Source organism: Bos grunniens, chromosome 9 (genome assembly GCF_055505025.1).
Source record: "Bos grunniens cultivar Pamir isolate PY7600 chromosome 9, Bosgru_T2T1.0, whole genome shotgun sequence".
NCBI classification, from domain to species: Eukaryota; Metazoa; Chordata; class Mammalia; order Artiodactyla; family Bovidae; genus Bos; species Bos grunniens.
In genome coordinates, this window is record NC_141173.1 from 103,716,841 (window position 1) to 103,735,163 (window position 18,323).

The following is an 18,323-nucleotide window of genomic DNA, read 5'->3' on the forward strand; positions in this document are numbered from 1 at the left end:
GCAGGAGCCTGGGGTGGTGGTGTTTGGCAGGTAATTCCTCGTTTCTGTGATTGATTCCCTGAAGCCAGGAGGCGAGGAGGGCGGGACTCAGTCTGTTCATCTCCATTTCGTACTGTGCAGCCATGTTTCTGGAAGGATTACCAGAGGATTAAATAAAAACCCTTTGACTTTGAAAATTAAATCTGCTCAGTTGCCTCTGCATGACTCTACCTGAGAATAAATAAGGAGACGAGAGTCAGAAGAGAAAAGCATCTGCCAGTGTCCGTCAGACACGAGTGGACGCGAGCGTCACGTCTGGGCATGCTATCCACACCTGCAGTGATTTCTGATGGCGTCCCGAGGCATGCTGCTGCTGCTGGGAAGTGATTTTATAGTTCTCTAGAAACGAGGCACGTCTGGGGAAGCAGACTGTTCCAAGAGCAGATTATCATGTGAGGAAAGGGACCAGTCCCTTAACTAATACCGAGAACAGTCGACCTGCAGCTGGGCGACACTCTCCCCACAACACTCGACAGGAGTGAAGCTGTAGCAGGGACTGTGGCCAGAGGGGAGGAGTCCTGGCACAGTGCGCAGAGCAAAGGAAGCAGATTCAAGAGGCGGCGAGCGGACCCAGAGGAACTTCCGGGGGCAGAGTCCTGTGTCCAGGTGATGGTCATGGGGGTTGGAACACACGCACGTTCAAATATTTCAGTGTGTTGAAGCTTCTCTGGACTTCATACCTGTTGGAATGTGAAACATAAAACTGAATATTAATGAGAAGCCCATAAGCAGGGAAGGGAAGTGAAGTGAGTGAAGTCGCTCAGTCGTGTCCGATGCTGCGACCCCATGGACTGTAGCCCACCAGGCTCCTCCGTCCGTGGGATTCTCCAGGCAAGAATACTGGAGTGGGTTGCCATTTCCTTCTCCAGGGGATCTTCCCAACCCAGGGATCGAACCCGGGTCTCCCACGTTGCAGGCAGACGCTTTACCATCTGAGCCACCAGGGAAGCCCATAAGCAGGGACACTGAGCACAAAACGATACCTGCAGCGGGCGTCCTTCTGAAATGCGGCCGAATCTGAAGATCATGCTTTTAAAATGTGTGCGGTTTGTTATTGTTTCCTATAAAAATGCTTCAGGCTTCATCATATTAAAATCAAGCATCCTCTGTTTAAAGAGATCTTCATTTAAGAGGTTCCCCCCCCCCTTTAAGTTCATAAATGTCTGGTGGCTACTTATTGTCATCTAATCCCCTTTGGTTGTCAGATTATTTGAACAATCTGTCAAATACTTTCTAAGTCACTAAAATTTGCTAGTTTGGAAGATAAACTAATTTTAATGGACACTCTACCAAATTTATAGAAGTAGCTTTCTAAAAATACAGAGTTGTTATATGAGTTATTAGAACTGATACAAGCAAATTGGAATTGTACTTGTGTTTCTAGTCTAATATGTATGTGAAAAAGTACTGAGGCAGACTATTTCCAAAGTGCTAAGTGCATCTCAGAAGTCTGCTCAAAATACGATGAGGAGCCCAGGAGATGGATATCAAAACCAAAAACATCGAAAAGTTCGTAGCATTAGAGAAGGCACAAACACAGCTGCTTGGAACTGGAGAAGTTTAAGTCAAATTTGCCACAGAAGAAAGTACAGCACAGTCACCATAATCATAGTCAAGAATTCACACATGTTTGTGTGCGAACAGTACCATCAGGAGGTTAGTTAAGCTGGAGCAAGAAGACAGCCATCGAGATATGTCTGCAAAGCCAAGGCTCAGGTGAGAATGGATTTAATACACCAAATAGAAAGCTATCCTTTCGTAGATAATGTTGAGATCTGGGGGCATGATGAATTACATGTATAACTTGGAAATTTGAGCCGACCCCTCTATTACCAGACACAAAATGTGTAGTATCTGCAGCTGAAGTCTGATCCATTTTAATTCTCATCTGTTCCCCGAGGCTTTGTTATACACCTTGACTTGATAGTTCAGGTATGTAGGACAATGTAGCATAAGCCTGGGTGTTGTATTAATGAAACAAGAGTTATAGGAAAAAGATGTGGTTTAAAAATATGTATGGTATTAAATACACATAAAGTTTTCTTTGGGTTATGACTCTGGCTCTTTACAGGAGCTTTTACTCTTTGTGCTTCTGCGTCTAATTTTTTGTTGTTGTTGTTGGAGGGGCTGTGTTAAACTTTTGCTCATTATTAGTAACACCTTGCAGTGTCCTAGAAGCCTGCCACTTGGCCGGCATTACGCCAGCAGCCATGGTGACTGAGAGGCAGGCGAGACAGTCGCGGTGCGGGGTGTGGAATCTGTGAGGTGAGAATGTTGCTGGAACTCATAAGGCTGGTAATTCGAGGCTGGAGAGCAGCCAGTCCGTCCCCTAGTCCAGAACCTGAGCTTTGCCCGTAAGACTTGACGCTGGTGTCTCCTGGAGTCTCCAGGCCTCAGGTGTTTTCTCTTCAATTTCTAATTCTCCAGGAATGAGAACCTCATTCACTGCAACATCTTTTTCTTTTATTTCTCCTCAAAGTATGTTTCAGGCTTCTTTCCTTAGGAAAACAAATCTTTCTTTGACCCAATCATCAGTTTAAATAATCTCTCAGCTTTTCCTTTGCCACGGCAAACTCCTCAAAGGGGACCTCTCTCTGAGCGGTCTTGCTCAGAAGATACAGTGCCTTACCTTTCTTTGAATTCCCTCATGTTAAAATTTCTTCTACACTGCATTCACTTTTATCTCTTTATTCTTCCTTCACACATTAACTCCTCAACATTTAATTCAAGAGAAACCTGTATAGCAAAAGCCCTTCTGAATAGGAAAGACATCTATGACCATACCATCCTGAACACACCCAATCTTGTCTGAACAGGAGAGAAAGCATAGATATTTTCATCTAACCTGTTAAAATGGATGTTATAATTTGAAGTTTGTGAGCACTGGTTATTTGTTTTCCTGCTGAATTATTTCCAGAATCTCAAAGTTCATTTTCATCCATTGATGGGCATTCTTTGCGATGGATTCAAAGCGAACTTTCAGTGGGGTCATTATTGTAAACTGCAACCTTAGTCCCTTCTGTGGCCCTGGACCATCGGCCAGCAGCAGGGGTCTCTGCCTCCGCACACACTGGTCACGTGGTCTGCAGCCCGTCCCCCCCTTTATGCCGCCAGTTCCTTTTGACCATCTCTCCTTCCTTCTTTCCTATTTCCTCCATCATTAATCAGTTCTCTCATTTCCAGTTTCTCTAAAAATTCCCCCATTCTGTGCCCTTTCCTCCTGTGAGTCCTCCTTTCCTCCTGCCCTGTGAGTCCTCCTTTCCTCCTGCCCTGTGAGTCCTCCTTTCCTCCTGCCCTGTGAGTCCTCCTTTCCTCCTGCCCTGTGAGTCCTCCTTTCCTCCTGCCCTGTGAGTCCTCCTTTCCTCCTGTGAGTCCTCCTTTCCTCCTGCCCTGTGAGTCCTCCTTTCCTCCTGTGTGGTGAGTCCTCCTTTCCTCCTGTGTTATGGGCCCTCACTGATGATTTTCTGAAACGTGGCTGGGACTTGTGCCCTAGAATCCTGATCCCCGGGTCTCAGGACTGAAAGTCCCCAGTGCCGGGATGCACAGCTGGTTTATATCCCTCTGTCAGCTCTCCTTCTCCTTCCATCAGTGCAGTTGACGTCCTGCGCAGAGCAGGGCATCTGTGCTGAGAGAACCACCCCCCCACCAGGAGCATCTTCCTTTGCCATCCTGTGTGGCCCCGTGGAACCAGAAGGGGCAGAGCTCAGCTGTCCCAGTGAGGAGGGTGATTTTTAAACAGCGAGATGGGACACCCTTTAGCTTCAGTTCCCTAGGGCCATCGTGAATTAGACTAAAGAAGATCTACTTCCTTCCATATGGCCATAAAATGTAATTGCATTTCTCCCATAGGAGAAACTGAATTCCCCACACAGAGCCAGGTTTACCAAATAAAATTGTACAAGTTAACAGTTCTAACTTCAGCCAGGATGTTTATATAAACAAACACAAATCTCTTCTGACTTGGCAATAATATCTTCCATATTTTACAACAGTCTCAGCAAATTTTAAGAGGTGGTCAATTTAATCAATCCTACTTTGCTTACGATGAGCCTTCAAATATGATGTAAAATCCTCAAAAGGGCCATTTCAAGAATTTTCCAGAACCCATTCTATAGATACAGCATGTCCTTGGATGGAGCATGAAACGCATTTTGTGCCCAGACAATCACACCATAAATTCTGTTCACTAACAAAACTTCTGAAAAAGGGCCAAGTGAACATTAAAGTAAGCAATGTGTTTTCCAGGAGAGCTTTCTGGAACAGAAGCCCTTGCGTCAGCTGAGTCTCCTGAGTGTGGGGCTCCAGTTAGGAACGGGCCAGCCGCTCCAAGGACGGCTAAGAGCAGGACCCAGTTGCCTCTGGAAACACGTGGCTCAGCCTGCATCCTTCTTGGTTCCTGCCTCAATCTGATTTAAAGTAGTGCATCTGTCACTTTAGAAAGCAACACGAGTCACGTCATTGTGACTCCATGCCAGTTTCCCAGTTACAGTTGGAGCCAACGCCTTGTTAAGATAACCGGGTAACACAGGGGTGGGTTTGATTTATGTATCTGTTTGCAATGAACTTGAACTTGGGCAAACTTCAAGCTGGTGAGGGGTAGGGAGGCCTGGTGTACTGCAGTCCACAGCGTCCCAAAGAGTCGGATACGGCTGGGCGACTGAGCACCACCGCAACTGTTTGCCGGGTGAAATCTAGAATCTACAGAAAAGTCCAGGGATTATAGGAAACAATCAGGATGGCGTTTTGAAGAAAGTGAGTGGTGCTGTTGTAAGAAACGCAGCGGCATTCATTATTTGTACGTATTAGCGATGAGCTGGAATTGAAGTAGCATCTGCTGCGCGCATGGGTCAGCACTGGAGCTGCGCCTAGAGAGACAGACGCTCGTCAGCCAGTGTGTGCCGAGTGTGCTGAACCACACAGTGGGGCGCTCGAGGGAAACCAGTGCCCCGTCCTGATGTTGACCTGCTTCACAGCCACAGCTCTGCTAGTTACGATTCTTAACTTACAGACCCTCCCCTCAAAAATATCCACCTCCGGAGAGTCAAAGTCACGGGGAATGTAATAGAGCTGCATGGACGCCTTGGGGAGCAGGGGGCGGCCGACCACTCAGGGTCCCGTAGCCCCTGCAGCCCAGATGCTCACAGACCACACGCTGCCCTAAGGACCGTGGCCGTGGCCAGGGCAGCGCCTGGGCCTCCTCCACGGACGCTGAGGACCCAGAGTCTTCTCTGTCTCGGGGACCAGGGTGCTTGCTATTAGGAACAGAAATGCAAGCCCTCATCCAAGGGCCCTGTCTTCCCCCCTCCCTCTTGCTCATTAAATGCTACAGAACACCTGTGAGATGTAGACCCACCCCACCCCCTCCGGCTCCGCGCTCATCCTACAGAACATCAACCTGGACTCATGGCCATACGGCCCCCGCCTTCCTTGTCCATCGCCAGGAGGCTGAGGTCAGCCTGGCAGGGAGCTCCATGCGTGCCTCTGAGTGGGAGCAAGGGGGGGACCCACAGGTGACCTTCACCTGTGGACGTGAGCAGGGGTGCCGTGGTCCACACGCAGCAGCGTCTGCCGATGCAGTCTGCAGGCAGACTAGTCACAGCAGCACACGTGCGTGACTGTCCTCGTGGTGCAAACGGACTCACTAGAGTAAGAAAAATCTAGCTGGTTTCTCACTAATAATGCCGTCACTATGAGTTATCTCACGATAGATTTATGGTCTGCCTGTGACATGCCAGACCTTTTTAAGGGCTGGCTGCTGCTCCTGCTGCTAAATTGCTTCAGTCGTGTCCGACTCTGTGCGACCCCATAGACGGCAGCCCACCAGGCTCTGCCATCCCTGGGATTCTCCAGGCAAGAACACTGGAGTGGGTTGCCATTTCCTTCTCCCGGGGATCTTCCCGACCCAGGGACTCCCTAGATCTAAGTTACCTCACATCTAAATGCAAAAAAGAAACGGGATCTATTAACGTAGGAAGACAGAAGCCCCTACGCATTGAAACGCTGTGCTTAGAATTCTGAGTTTAGCTGTTCAGTTCACTGTTCAGCGGCTTTCCTGCAGGCGAGCTTCAGCACTCACCTTGCACCGCCCACCACGCTGGCCCGACTGGCGCGGCTCCTCCTCCTCTTGACCGATTTCCGGGCATGCGGCCTGTTTGGCAAGCACTGCAGCGGAGCCTCTGGGGCTGACATGCTGCAGCCTCGGCCTCAGGCAGCCCTCGGGCAGGGCACGGTGGTGGGGGATGTTCACCTGGGACCCTCCTGGGGGTGCTCAGTGGCCCTGGACTGGGTGTCTGCCAGCCCCTCCCTCCATCTGGGGACCCAGAGCAGAGGGCCATGGCTGTCGCTGGGGTCCGGGTCCTACCCATGGCCTTGGAAGCCCAAGGACATCAGATCCCCTGTGGAAGCTGTCCACCCTGCCGCCACAGCAGCGCGGGGACCCTACTGGCCGGCCCCACCCTGTTTCCCAGGCGCTCACTCCCGTCTCCTCCTCACTGCAGTGTCCTCGTGCGACCAGGAACAGCAGTCGGCCCTGGAGGAGGCCAGGCAGCCCAAGAACGACAATGTGGTCATCCCCGAGTGCGCCCATGGCGGCCTCTACAAGCCGGTGCAGTGCCATCCGTCCACGGGCTACTGCTGGTGTGTCCTGGTGGACACCGGCCGCCCCATCCCCGGCACGTCCACCAGGTAAGGCTTCCTGCCCGCCGTGGGCTCGAGGCCCCGAGGCCTGAGCTCACCTGCTGCTCAGCGTTAACGCCCATGGTGGACACCGGCCGCCCCATCCCTGGCACGTCCACCAGGTAAGCTCTGGAACGCAGGCTTCCCGCCTGCCATGGACTCGAGGCCCCGAGGCCTGAGCTCACCTGCTGCTCAGCGTTAATGCCCGTGGACGCGAGGCCCGGGAAGAGTGTCCCCTGACAGGACCGGAGCTTGACGCTTTAGGCAGGGCATGCTCCCATCCTGTTCACGCAGGCTGCGGTCACGGAGGATGGCTCTGACGTCCGGCTGGCTGGGCAGGTGCTGAGAGTGTGTCCTCGTCGCCTCAGCCTCTTTTTGGTGAAGGGGCTGGCTGCCCAGATGGCTGTCTGTAGTCCAGGGGTATCTGTGTCCTGAAGTCACTGCTAAAAAAGAGAGTGCTGAGGTCAAGGGTTCGAAACAAAACCCAACCTATTCACTCATGTTTTGTGTGAGTTTGAGCAAAGCAAGTCATTTCGTGACAGCACCAGAAGCCCTGCTCCCTGATCACGGGAATGGTGTGAATGTCAGTGAGGGTGTTTCTGCAGCTATTGGTTACATGCCTCGACCTTTGACTTCTCACACATCGATACAGAAATAGTTTCTACGTATTAGTTACTCAGCTGTGTCTGACTCTTTGCGGCCCCGTGGACTGTAGCCCACCAGGCTTGTCTGTCCATGGGATTTCCCAGGCAAGAACACTGGTTTGGGTTGCCATTCCCCTCTCCAGGGGATCTTTCTGACGCAAGGATTGAACCTGGGTCTCCTGCATTGCAGGCAGATTCTTTACCATCTGAGCTGCCAGGGAAGCCCATAAAAATAGCTTCTACATACAGGGAAATGAGCCTGGTTGCCTCTGCAGCCCTGAGGTGTGAGCACTCCTATGTCTCCTAAGACACTTCCCCAGTTTCTCAAGTGTGACTGCCACGTGTGTGGATGGGGAAACACCGCACAGACTCCGGGAGCTGGAGGGATGGTGAGCAGCTGCTGTCTCCTGATGGAAAGGTCCAGGCACGCCTGGAGCCTGTCTGGTTCATCAGAGAGACCAGGCTCCGTGGGGGCCCCGCCGTGGGGATGGGGGTGTCCAGGACAGGGGCCAGGGTTCCCTCCGCGGCAGTTGTAGGAAATGGTTTCAAACCCGAAGAGGACGCACATCGTCCCACAGTTTTGTGTGTGAAATCGCTTCTTTGGTTCCTGAGCACATGTGTATTGCAGGGAGAGCTCTTTTCTGAGAAACCTTTCTTGGAGAGTGACCTCTGGACGCCCTTCACACTCTGGCTTGTGGATGGTGCATTAAGTTCAGGGGTTTGTTCCCCATGCTGGGCTGCATGAGCCACTGGAAGTTCCCTTAGCGCTGGCCAATGGAGTCCTGACCCTGTCAAGGCCAGGCCTGTACAGATGGGCCCAGAGGGTGAGGTCAGCTTCAGCACGTTGTCCCAAAGAACCCGCGAACACTTACCTTACAATTGGACGGGAAACACAAGAGAACTCCCCCGACCCCGGCATCCAGCCTGCTTTCATTCTGCCCAGATGTTATCAGAGCCCAGCACCACGGTCTCGTTTCCCCTATTTTTGCCTGCAGGAGCAAGGGACTCCCTCTTCTTTGAATTTCAAGAAGCAGACTTAGATTAGACCCTGGGGAGGAGATGCTTCAGATTAGAGGTGTGGGTTTTCTCCCGTTTGTGCTTCATTCATCTATTCTGCCTGATGCTGGCTGTCGCGACCCTGACACTGTCAGGACCAAGGCGGTGACGTGACCGAGCAGAGTGGGGTCCCGTGCGGGCTCCGTGCCCTGCTGGGGGTGTCAGCATCTGCACGTCCCACGGGGCTCCTCCCGTGGCGGCCGCAGCAGTCCACAGGCCCTGTCCACCTCTTTTCGTCTCCTCCTCTCTCGATCTCCAATTCACCAGCTTGCTCTGCGCCTCGCCTCTGTCCTGGCTTCCAGCAGCATCACATGGCCCTGACAACATGGTGTGGCTTTTCTTCCCTGTGGTTCCTCCGTGTGTCTCCCCTCACTCTACCTGGCCAGACCAGGCCCCAGCGATCAGCACCCAGGCATGGACGGGGCCACCCCCGGGCGCCCAAAGCCAGGCAGTGCGGATTGTACTTGTGACAGAGTTCAGCACGGAAAGGGTGCGACCCTGAAAGCTCTGAGAGACACCCCCGCCCTGTATCACCCCTGAAAGCTCCGAGAGACGCCCCTGCCCTGTATCCATTCACCTTCTATTCACCAAACGCTTGAATCCCTCGACATTGCAGATGCCACCCTAGGGGACATACAGGGAACAAAAGAGACCAAAATCTGGGCTTCACGGAGCCTCCGTTCTGATGGAGGGAAAGGGACGGTAAGCAGAACACGTGAGCAGATGAGCTGAATGTGAGCAATGTGCTGGCCCACGACAGCTGTGCTGGAAGAAAACAGAGGAAATGGAGACAGAGAATGTTGGGGTGTGACTTCCATGGAGTGGCTGGGGGCTCCCCAAAATGTTGACGTTGTAGTCAGGTCCTGAGGAATTGAGGAGCAAGCTGATGCTGTCTCTGGGCTAAGGTGGCAGTCTGGAAGGGTGAATGCGGCCCCCACATTGCAAGTCTCAGAGCCAGGATCTGTTCAGTTTTGACCGCAAGAGGGGCTGTATCAATTAGGAAGCTCTTCATTTCCAGCAGCGATAAATCTTGCAAATGGGTGTAAACATCGAGGGACCGTGTGACCTGAAGACAAGTGCGGAGACGGACGAGTCCCCTTTCAGTGGGTCCTGTGACTGGTTGACACCACCAAGGACACGGAGTCTCCGAAACTTTCCTCTCACGTCCTCATTGTGTTGTGACTGCCCTTGGACAGACGCCCCTCGTGGTCACAAGACGGCTTCAGGGATCCGGGCATCTCACTCAGACACCATGTTCTCAGAGGACACACAGCCTGTCTCTCTCAGGAGCTGAGTCTGCTTTCCTAAAAGTCCCCTGGCGGATTAAATTCATGGATTATTGGCCATAATTGGATCATATGACTATGGCTAAACCCATCAGTAGCAAGAAAAAATTAATTTGGGTTAAACTGATTTCTAGGGAGTCTTACATGCTGGGAAGTCAGTCAAAATCATCAACTTTAAGGCATATCTGATCTTATGTGTGAGCCTCCCCCGCCCTCTCACAGCCCTGCTTCTACTGTGAAGGACAGCAGGGTTGCAGAAAGCCTTCTGTGTTACTATTTAAATACTGTCTGTTGCATAAATGCTATTTTCTTGTAGCTTTCTTAAATTAGGGAGATTAGTTATGATTTACTTTTGGGTAGACAGTTCACGCCCCCTCCACCAATCATTCTCTGTATTTTCTAATGGGGAAGAATAATTTAAAAATCAAACAGTAAGAAGACATAAAGTGCACTGTCTTTATAAGCTGATTCTTTCCTGTGCCATCCTGCCCGGAAACTACATTACAAAGGACACACTTTGTTTCGGGCCTGTACCAAGGGCAGTGAACACACAGCACAGAGAGCAGCCGCGGGGCAGACTTCCAGATGGGACAGTCATCAGGGCGAACCATGAGTCCGGCCGGGCGCTGGTGCCTCTCCTGGCTCCTCTGCCTTTTTGAGTGAAAACCGACCTCTTGGCTGAGATGTCTAGACCACCGGCAGGCGGAAGCCCGAGCCCCTGTGAGCTGGATCTCAGGCCCCTGTGAACCGGATCCCAGGCCCCTGTGAACCAGATCCCAGGCTCCTGTGAACCGGATCCCGGGCCCCCATGAGCTGGATCCCAGGCCCCGTGAGCTGGATCCCAGGCCCCCGTGAACCGGATCCCGGGCCCCCATGAGCTGGATCCCAGGCCCCGTGAGCTGGATCCTGGGCCCCCATGAGCTGGATCCTGGGCCCCCATGAGCTGGATCTAGGGCCCCTGTGTGAGCCCAGGCCACGCGTGGTGGGATATGATCTGGGAGGAGGGGCAGGTTCCCACCTGGTCGCTAACTGATGGTGGGGAGAGCCGGTGCGAGCTATTGGGTTAAGCGTGGACCAGGCTGACTGCCAGCTGCTACATTAGTGTGCAGAACCAAGGGATTTCTCTTCTACTTTCTTGACGGCTGATGAGGGTTTGTGCACCTGGCATCAGGCCGAAGGCGGCTCTTACCTGCCTGAGGGCCCTGTTCCCGGCTCGCAGGCCCACACGTCTCACTGGCCGTGTGAATGTGAAATCGAATTTCTCCCTGGCAGAGAGCCTGGGATCTGATGGGCAACCAGAAAATCAAGAGATGCTCTTCTTTTACATAAAATAAGTTAAAACAAACACCATTGAAAAGGGTGGTGATGGATGTCAACACAACTTAACAGGTTTTATTTGAGTCTTCAAAGGCATCGATTCTGTTTCTTTTTTTTTTTTTACAATTTTCCACCATTTTATTATGATTTATACAAACTTGCGTATTTTCACAAAACTATCTCTTATTTTATGATTTATCTGAAGAAGGATTTAAGAATTTCTCACTATTATCCTCAACTATTCAAAACACAACAAAAATTCCTTTATATTTTCTGATTACTATCTGAAAGCAAATGAGAATTATCTGAAATTAAATGGAACATTTGAATCCTGAAAATGAGCAAGAAGCATTTAAACTTAAAAGTTAAATAATAGGTCAAAGCAAAAAATATATTTTACAAGTGAAACTGTTCAGTTCATTCTCTGAAATGAATTATTAATTTTAATCTTGTATCTACAATAAAGGTCACAATACCATATAACTGAATCTACACAATGTTTTAAATAGGTGTCTTAAAATACATGATCTAGACTTATCTCATGTTTGTTGAATAAATACTCTAAAAGAAATGTGATGATACCATTAATAATTTACATAACAGAAAAGTCTGTTATCATTAACATATGAATGTGGATTTTTTAGATTACTGTTTTGTTCAGTGATTCTGTTTCTTGAGATTGTCATTTCTGCAAATTGAAAGACGTTTGCTCCTTGGAAGAAAAGCTATGGCAAACAGCATATTAAAAAGCAGAGACATTACTTTGCCGACAAAGGTCCCTGTGGACAAAGCTATGGTTTTTCCAGCGGTCAGGTATGGATGTGAGAGTTGGACTCTAAAGAAAGCTGTGTGCCGAAGAATTGATGCTTTTGAACTTTGGTTTTGGAGAAGACTTTTGAGAGTCCCTTGGACAGAAAGGAGATCAAACCACTCAATCCTAAAGGAAATCAATCCTGAATATTCATTGGAAGGACTGATGCTGAAGCTGAAGCTCCAGTACTTCAGCCACCTGATGAGAAGAACTTACTCATGGGAAAAGACCCTGATGCTGGGAAAGATTGAAGGCTGGAGGAGGAGGGGATGATGACAGAGGATGAGATGGCTAATGGCGCCACCGACTCGATGAACATGAGTTTGAGTGAACTCCGGGAGTTGGTGATGGGTAGGGAGGCCTGGCGTGCTGCAGTCCATGGGGTCGCCAAGAGTCAGAGACGACTGAGCGGTATTCTTCTAAAAGGAGGGGAATGCTGCCCTTTAAACATACATGGTTTAATGTAAGCACAGTGCTGGGATTCTTAAGACCTCCTGCCCAAATTTGGAGCAAAACCAGGATGACCGTGCAGTGTGGCCAGTTCCCAGGCTGCTTCGAGGTTCAAGATTCAGAATGGAGTTGGCAGTGATGTGGTTTCTTATCATTGCGTGTTGGCTCTGAGCCTTTCACAGGCTGGACACGGTTTGTGTTAAAAGTCAGCTTCCTAACACACAAAGCAGCCCGTGCCTGAGGTTCTCGCAGGCGAGACGTCCCAGGAGTGGCTGGCCGGTCGGCCTCCCTGGGAGTCCTGGCCCCGGCGGGGACTGCTCAGTCAGGAGCTGGGACCTGGCGTGTCCTTTCCCTGGAGCTGGCGTTTCACAGGCTGCTGGCTGTGAAGGTGTCAGCTCTAGTGTGGGTACCAATGCCAACCTCCCAAGCCTCACGGATACTCACCTGGAGTCTGAAACAACACTGTTCAGTCTTGAGCATAGGTTCAGTTTCCCCAGATTGAACAGGCGTAACAGCGAGCCCTCAGCCATCTCTCAGTTATGAAATTTCTTTCTCAAATGTTCCCCTGGTGAATTTCTGGCTTTCACCTGCCTGTCACAGCCCCAGGTGTGAGAGGGGACGCCAGGTGGGTAACGGGTCCCTTCACCCCCATTCACGTTCCCGTGACGTGACTTCAATGCCAACTGCACTGAACCCCACTGCATTTCAAAGAATGTGTGTTAATGGCTTGTGGTGAAAATGTGATAATGTGACTGTTTTCCAAAGTGTGTCAGGAATGTTTTAATTTCAAAAACAACTCTTTCAAAAGGCATATTAAGTTAGCGTGCGTGGGGTGCTAGGTTTTCTGGTATCAAAGAGGCCGCTCAGAGTCTGAGGGCCGGAGGAGCCCGCGGTGCCCTGGCTTTGCTTCAGCCAGGCTGGACGCACCCCTCATGGCCAGCCGGCTCCCTGGGCCCCAGGAAGGGCCTCTGGGAAGCTCTCCCTTTGGAGAGAAACCTCATTCTTTCATTTTCTCGGGTAGGAGGACAAGGAATGTGGGAAATAAGAGTCAGAAATATCCCTGTGAAGTGAGCACGATCTCGTGTCTCCTTCTGGGAGTGTGGAAGGACACTGGGCCGCAGGAGGGGTGAGGATCGAGGGGGCTTTGTTGACTCCCTGAGAGTCAGCGGCCCCCGGAACCCGACTGTCCCCCCTGCGCCCACCCCAGATCTGCACCGACTTGTTAACGTTTTCCGGGAAGCCTTCCTGACTCCCGAGGCTCCCTCAGGTACCCTGGAGGGCAGGTTCTCAGGCATCCTCGGGGACTGTCAGCGTCCCCACGAGCCAGGTGGCCTGGGGCTGCCCGTGTCTCCCCGCCAGGGGCGTTTATGAAGAGCCTGGAGGGAGGCCCCGCGGGGGATGCTCAGGGGATGCTCGCGAGCTGTCCACCTGGGCTGGGGTCTGGCGCGCACCTGGCAGGTGGTCCTTTCTGGGGTCCCCGGAGCGCCTGCTCCCTGACTTGAAGTAACTCGCAGCCACCCTGTCCGCCTGCTCGACGTCAGGGCCCCCAGTTCCTGTCGGCTCTGAGGGGCCAGAACGGAGCTCTTACTTTACTGTTTGAACACGTAGGGAGGCAACCTTTTGCAGCATCATGAGCAAGGCTGGGGACATGCTGGTCCTTGAGTGATGCGTCTGTCTAGAGTCCTGAGGTTCCCTCTGCGGCTTTGCTCTCTCTGGGGTAGGGATGGGTGCCTGTGCCCCCCGCCCCCACTTTGGTGCCGATGCTGGCGTTTCCCCTCCTCCGACCCCTCCCTGCCCGGTCCTGGGGCGGTGCGTCCCCTGCACAGGACGTGTTGCCGAGACTGGCTTGAGAGACAGAGCCCGGGGTGTCGTGTGTGTCCTTATGGACTGTGAAGAAGATGTTAAGTTGTTGCAAGGTCAATAAAGGTCCATCCTGGACATTGCAACATGATGGCCGGACACCCCGTGTGTCCCAGGGCCCAGGAAGCCTGCTGTGTGAGCGAGCGGGAATCCGAGGCAAGCCCGCCTCAGAGGCTCAAACCAGCCGGTCTCTCTCCTCCCCTCCTCCCAGGTACGAGCAGCCGAAATGCGACAACACGGCCAGGGCTCATCCGGCCAGAACGCGGGACCTGTACAAGAGCCGCCAGCTCCAAGGTGAGTGGGCCGGGCTGGGCTGGGCTCCTCGGCCGCCGCTCTGCACTTTCCTGCAGATTTGCGGGGGAAGGGGCTCAAGCGAGTTTGGTTGTGAAGAATGATCTCTAATTAAGAGAGGCAGTGAGTTTAACCCTGTAATTATTACAAATAGCATTCACTGAAATGTGTTATGGCTGTTCTCTTTCATCAAAAAGCCCGTGAGTGTCCACGAGACACCAAGAAGGGTGACGTCAGCCGTTGACTTGAAGCCCCGCCCGGACGGGGGTCTTCCAGGTGTTGAGGTGCACTTGAACTTGGCTGAGGGGCACGGCCTCCCGGCTGGGTTGCCACCGTGCGGCTCATCTGATGAGATCGTGGGGTGAGACACCCGACCCCTGCGTCGGGGGTGGGTTCAGTGGCATCGGTAGGATGCTGTGAAGGTCGTTGCCGTTTTGTTTCATTTCCATTTTCTTTTTCCCCTTAAATGCCTCCCGATGGTGTCTGTTTCGTCAAAGCCTCAGAGACCATGAAAATCTCTTCCCTGGCACCTTTCCTTTAGGGTGCGTGCTGGATCTCGGTCTTACACGGGGCCTGGAGAGCTTGCTGTTTAGACAAATTCTGTGGTCGCCGTCGCCTGATGTGTACTTTCATTGAATCCATAAAGAGAGTTTTAGATTCTGAAAGTTGGAGATGTTGCTCTGCCTGTGGCAGAGGCAGAGAAGACGGGAGGGTCATCCGACCACCTCCGTACCCTGCCAACGACGCCCGGAGCAAAGGCACTGGACACAGAGGAGGCGGGGAGGGCGGGACCCGGTCCGGTTTGTGTCAGAACCACCGCGCCCCGCCCGGTGCTGACCCTGAGCCGCTGGTCTCAGGTTTTCATCACTTCCCTCCTCACCATCCTTCCAGGGCAGGTGGAGGGCCTCTGACGTCACGGCTCTGTGTGAGTGCTCGCCGGCTCGCCGGGGTGCACGTTCATGAGTCAGGGTGCTTTCTGGATCTTGGGGCAGGGTTGGCGGGGGACGGTGAGAAAGGGCAGGAAGAGAGACCCTGAAGGTGCAAACACCCCTGAAGGAGATTCCTAGAGTGACGTCTGTGTGTGCGTGTCTTGGCCTCGGGAGGAGCGCCCAGGGTGTCCTCAGGCCCCCTCCCTGGCCTGAAATCTGGTTCAGCGCCAGTGGACGGCACGCTTTCTTAACAGGGAAGAGTGGGTTTAGCAGACTCATCACGCGACTGTCCGCCCTTTCGCCCGTCTTGACCACACCACTGAAACTTCAGGCCATCTGCTCTTTGTCTCTGAGGTGCTCACTTTTCTTTTTGATAATCTGAAACTGCCTTACCTCTATCTCAAGCTGTGTGTGCTTTTTGCCTGCATAATGTCAATGCCATTAATGAATGTGCGGTCAAGCTCTGGTCTTCATTAGTTAGAGACCCAGACCTTCCTTAGTTCAACGACAGACAGACAGGCGCGCCCCTCGCGGCTCCTCTTGGGGGCTGTGCCTGGGGACTCCTGGGCTGGACTCTGGGCTAAAAGGCTGGAGTGGTCATTCATCCTCTGGGGACCACTGACCCTCAATACTGGGAAACACTACGTGACGTCACTGCGGGCTCGTGTGGGGTCAGACGGGCCACCTAGAGAAAGGTCACCCAGCCCTTCAGGGAGAGCCGCAGGAGGGCGCTCTCAGAGCTGTGGAGGCCTCACCCGCCCGCCGGAAGGAGCGGGGCGGGCGGGCTGCCCCCACAAAGGTGCCCCCCAGTCCTGCCCTGAAGCCCGAGTCCCGGGCACGCAAGCCTTTTACGCAAACCCTGAAAAGGTCAGCTTATTTTGCAATCGTGGATGTTTGGGAGTGCACCATTCATGACCACTTAATCATTTTGCTTTTTTGAAGATAATTATCCTTATTAGGGAAAAACAAGTAGGTCTTAAAATAACTCCTGGATGGAGGCTGTTCTTGTCAAGAGGGGAAGACGGTATCCAAAATAATACAGCACCATGGTGGGCAGGCAGACACTTCTCAGTCCAATGCTGATGTGTTTTCTTCTTAAAAGGCATGGATTTCATTTTAGGCAGCTTTATTAAGTTTCAGCCAGTAAGGGCCACTCACTTTCCCAGCCAGGCTGACAGTGTCCTCACGCACAGCTCACTTGTTCGGCGGTTTGCCGACTGCCAAGTGTTCATCCACATGCTGTGTGGGAGACAGCGTGGACCTCCAGGCTCACAGTAACCGTGGGAAGGTGGTCACTTAATCTTGGGGTTCGTGCTTGGCCCTGTGGAGGCACCATGGTCCAGCCTGAGGGGTCAGTTCCTGGGAACGGGGCTGTGGTTTCCACTCTCGGAGGTTATTCTCCGACCCTGTAATGTGCCTCACACGACTGACGGTCGTACCTGAGAGGAGTCAAAACCTCACACCAGAGAGACTTCCCACAAAGGCGCTGGGCACACCTTTCTCTGCGGATCTGCCCTGCCTGGTTTCCACTGGCGTCTCTTCATCTCGGTGGCATTTGGAATCATCTGTCTGCCCGACTCCTGGCCGACCCGTGCCCCTCAGCCTCTCCCACTCCTCAGGGCTCTGCCGACCACCTGCTCACAGCCGCGGGGCGTCTCTGGGCGCAGGACGCTGCCCATCCGCCCTCCTGTGGGCCTGGCCGTCCGTGTAGGACGTAGCTCCCCAGGGAGACCGGTGCCCTCCGATGCCCTCCCCGTGTGTTCCCACGACGTCCGGGCACCTGGTGCTGCTTGCCCGCGTCGAGTTGCAGGCTCCACCCAGTGCCCCACACGGTCCTCCTGAGATGGGGGCGGAACCCCAGGATGCACCCCCCCGCCAGCACAGCACCCTGGGCACCCGGAAAAGAGTTTGCAAATTACGCCTGCTAAGTGGGTTTCTTTTCCTTTGTTGTTTAATCGCTAAGTCCTGTCTGACTCTTTGCAGCCTTGTGGACTATAACCTACCAGACTCCTCTGCCCTTGGGGTTCCCCAGTCAGGAATACAGACCTGGGCTGCCGTTTCCTCCTCCAGGGCATCTTGCTGATCAAACCCACGTCTCCTGCATCGGCAGGTGGATTGTATACCTCTCAGCCACCTGGGAAGCCCCTTTCTTTTCTTATTCTGAGCCTTTTGACTCTTCTGTATTGAGCGACACTGAAAGGCTTCGATGTACCCAGTGGTCTTGCTGACTTTGAGGCACAGAGCGTGTCTTCAGTGAGTGGGATTGCTAGCGTGGAGGGGTTGACCTCACAGATGGAGCTCGTTGTTCTGGTTCGACCTCAGGCTCTCTGCCCAGGAGAACTCACCTGCCCTCTCTCCTTGGCAGAGACACACCGCCACATGTGGCAGCTAAAGGCCACTGGATGCCACTCACACGCCCATTGCAGAGACATAGGCAGAGGCCTCAGTGGGCAGAGAGGTGCCTGCTTTGGGATCCTGGAAAGCTCTCGGCCTCAGACCTGGGTCCCCCATCCTCAGACCTGGGTTCCCCATCTGAGTTGAGGAACCAGACCCTGGAGGGAGTTGGTGGGAAGGGTAGATGAAGGAAGTTTTAAATATTAAATATTAATTAAGTTAATATTAAATATTAAAATAAGTTAATTTGTGCTTTAGAGCTTATGACTTCCTCTAACTGGTGCTGATCAGACCGTTTGTGTCTTTTATACTTAAACACATTTTTTTTTTGGCTTATTGTCTCTCTGAGACAATTTTAACAGGCTCCTCAGGCTTCCACTCTCCTCTGGCTTTTTGCTTCATTGAATCTCTTCTGATGCGTAGACACCGGTTTTCTTAGTTCTCATTATGGTGCAAGCAATCAAGTATTTACAGGCAATCGACAAGGAAGAGCTCAAGGATGGAGGGCAGGTAGAGAGAGCTCTGAGGGCAGGTGAGTCCACGGGCAGGGCCTCACTCCCTGCGCCCCTCC

At 52.5% G+C, this 18,323-nt stretch overlaps 1 protein-coding gene across 2 annotated transcripts in view; it reads left to right on the top strand.

Moving 5' to 3' along the window:
- The window catches only part of SMOC2 (SPARC related modular calcium binding 2), a 157,775-nt gene that overhangs the window by 104,750 nt on the left and 34,702 nt on the right, over positions 1-18,323 (top strand). For both annotated transcript variants that reach the window (XM_086316720.1, XM_086316721.1), the window contains exons 8-9: positions 6,537-6,723; positions 14,350-14,432. In XM_086316720.1, coding sequence (XP_086172846.1) covers positions 6,537-6,723; positions 14,350-14,432 — 270 coding nt within the window. The remainder of the gene's footprint in view (positions 1-6,536; positions 6,724-14,349; positions 14,433-18,323) is intronic.